At 28.3% G+C, this 2,118-nt stretch overlaps 1 protein-coding gene across 1 annotated transcript in view; it reads left to right on the top strand.

Annotated features, from left to right (window-relative positions):
• The window catches only part of LOC122270486 (degenerin unc-8-like), a 27,064-nt gene that overhangs the window by 11,715 nt on the left and 13,231 nt on the right, over positions 1–2,118 (top strand). Inside the window, exon 8 of the mRNA XM_043047969.1 lies at positions 156–222. Within this exon, the coding sequence (XP_042903903.1) occupies positions 156–222 (67 nt within the window). The remainder of the gene's footprint in view (positions 1–155; positions 223–2,118) is intronic.

Raw genomic sequence — 2,118 nt, 5'->3', positions numbered from 1 at the left:
TATTATTATTATTATTATTGTTGTTGTTGTTGTTTTTGTTGCTATCTACTTTCATGCAACTTGCAACTAAGAATTCTTCTCTATTCTTTATAATTGTGCGTTTATGCTTATTGCTTTATTCCAAGATAATAGTATTTATATTTTTCTTATTTAAGCGAGAGAAAATATGAAGTTGAATATCGTGAAAAGCATGGTTCAAAAGAAGAATTTGATTCAGGTTTGGTAAAGAGACATTGTATAATTATGAATTTCTCAATTATGATATTTCTTTTTAATATGTTTTGTTTTCGCTTGCGTGAAACACTGTACAGTAACTCAGATAAAAAACATCATAAATTTGCTTTACAGAATGTCCCCGTACTATATCTAAATCAATTCAGAAGACGAGGTGGAGTTCTGTAGCAAGTATTGGAGCAAACGGACATGCGTATCACAAATTCTTAGTTATTTTTTAAAAAAATTAATTTAGCTGGGAAGGATACTTCTGCATAAAGTTTTAAGACAGAAATAAAAAGTCAACAAAAAATCTTGAAAGACATTAGTATAGCAGATTCTTATTTTTTCATTTTTTAAAAAAATAATTCAGAAGGGTGAGAAAATTCTGCATCAAATTTTAAGCACAAAACAAAAATAAGAAATAACTACAGCAAACGGATGACTTACATCGCAGATTCTTATTTTTTATTTATTTAGTAATTTTTTTAAAAAATCTTTTCCGAAAGGAAGGAGACTTCTTCATCAAGTGTTAAGAAAAAAGTAAAAAATAAAAGTAATTAATAGCAAACGAACATTTGCATCACAAATTCTTCGTTTTTATGTACACTACCGGTCAAAAGTTTGCGAAAATTTTGAAATCTACAAAGAAAAAGTCTAAATTCAAATGTTCATAGATCTGCGAAAAATCATTCAAATTGATCATTCAATTCATTGATGTGTTCTAAAGTGAACCCTCTACAACTAGTTACGTATGATCAAATATCAATACCTTGTTTTTTTCGAGCTGAATCCAGCTTTTCATCATGGGTTGTTTTTATGGTGAAACAATTTGTTAAGTTTGAACAATTGCCAAACTTGCAAAAAAAAAAATTGTACTTTCTGTTAATGGAAAATAGTTATTTGAACAGTTCTATGTAAGCCCTCAAAATTTCAGATCGATTTGATTTTTTTTTTTTTTTTTGACGAAGTTATAGAATTTTGAAAAACATGTGTACTTTTCTCGATTTTTGAGCATTCCACATATGCAGTCTTTTGGTCTATACATCTTCTACCAAAGAACTTTTTGATTTTAATAATTTCTATATTTTCAAATAATTAATATTTATTATAAAACAAATATTCTTATTCATTATTGTAATTATTGTTATTACAAAGAATTTATTATGAATATAATTAAAACAATGTCTCATAGTTGTCACGGTACACGATTGTACACAATGAGGTGTTTCATTGAATACTAGAAGTTTAACAAACAATACTTTATTTAACAATGTAAATAATCAAACCAAAATCATTGCACTATTGCAATGGTAGCCACGACTGGCTCAAACAAGAGCTCAAGAGCAACTGACAAGTTCGAAACAATTACAACAGATGGCGTTTCGCTTAAGACCGAACAGTCACCTTTCATCGAAAATTTGTTTGCTCTTGCAAACGAAACGATGTTTATTGTTAATTTGAAGAATGTAACCAAGGCCGGATTAACCATTAAGCACAGTAAGCACGTGCTTAGGGCACCAGAGGATAGGGGGGCACCACAAAGTCTAACTAAATGTTCGCAGTACATAATTTTTTTTTTTTTGAAACATTGATAATAAATTTATTATTTTGAGCTTCCATTTTAAGAGTAGATAACAACCATTTCTAAGTACGAAATTTCACATAATAAAAGAAAAAAAAAAACGAAAGATGTTTTGTATCAAAATTTTCGGTCTTCTAATGAAATTAGGAAGTGAATTTCTATGCGATAAAAGCTCTATTTATTTATCCATTACAATGATTCCATAACATACTGCTACGATTCATGTTTACAGAATATTTTTCGCAGTTGTAGCAAGTTAATACTCCGGCAATTTGATATTTTTATGAAAAAAAATTTGATTTACAAAATTTTGATGCAAT

The sequence above is a fragment of the Parasteatoda tepidariorum genome, chromosome 7, assembly GCF_043381705.1.
Source record: "Parasteatoda tepidariorum isolate YZ-2023 chromosome 7, CAS_Ptep_4.0, whole genome shotgun sequence".
In the NCBI taxonomy this organism is placed as follows: Eukaryota; Metazoa; Arthropoda; class Arachnida; order Araneae; family Theridiidae; genus Parasteatoda; species Parasteatoda tepidariorum.
This window is presented reverse-complemented; position numbering and strand designations above follow the sequence as displayed.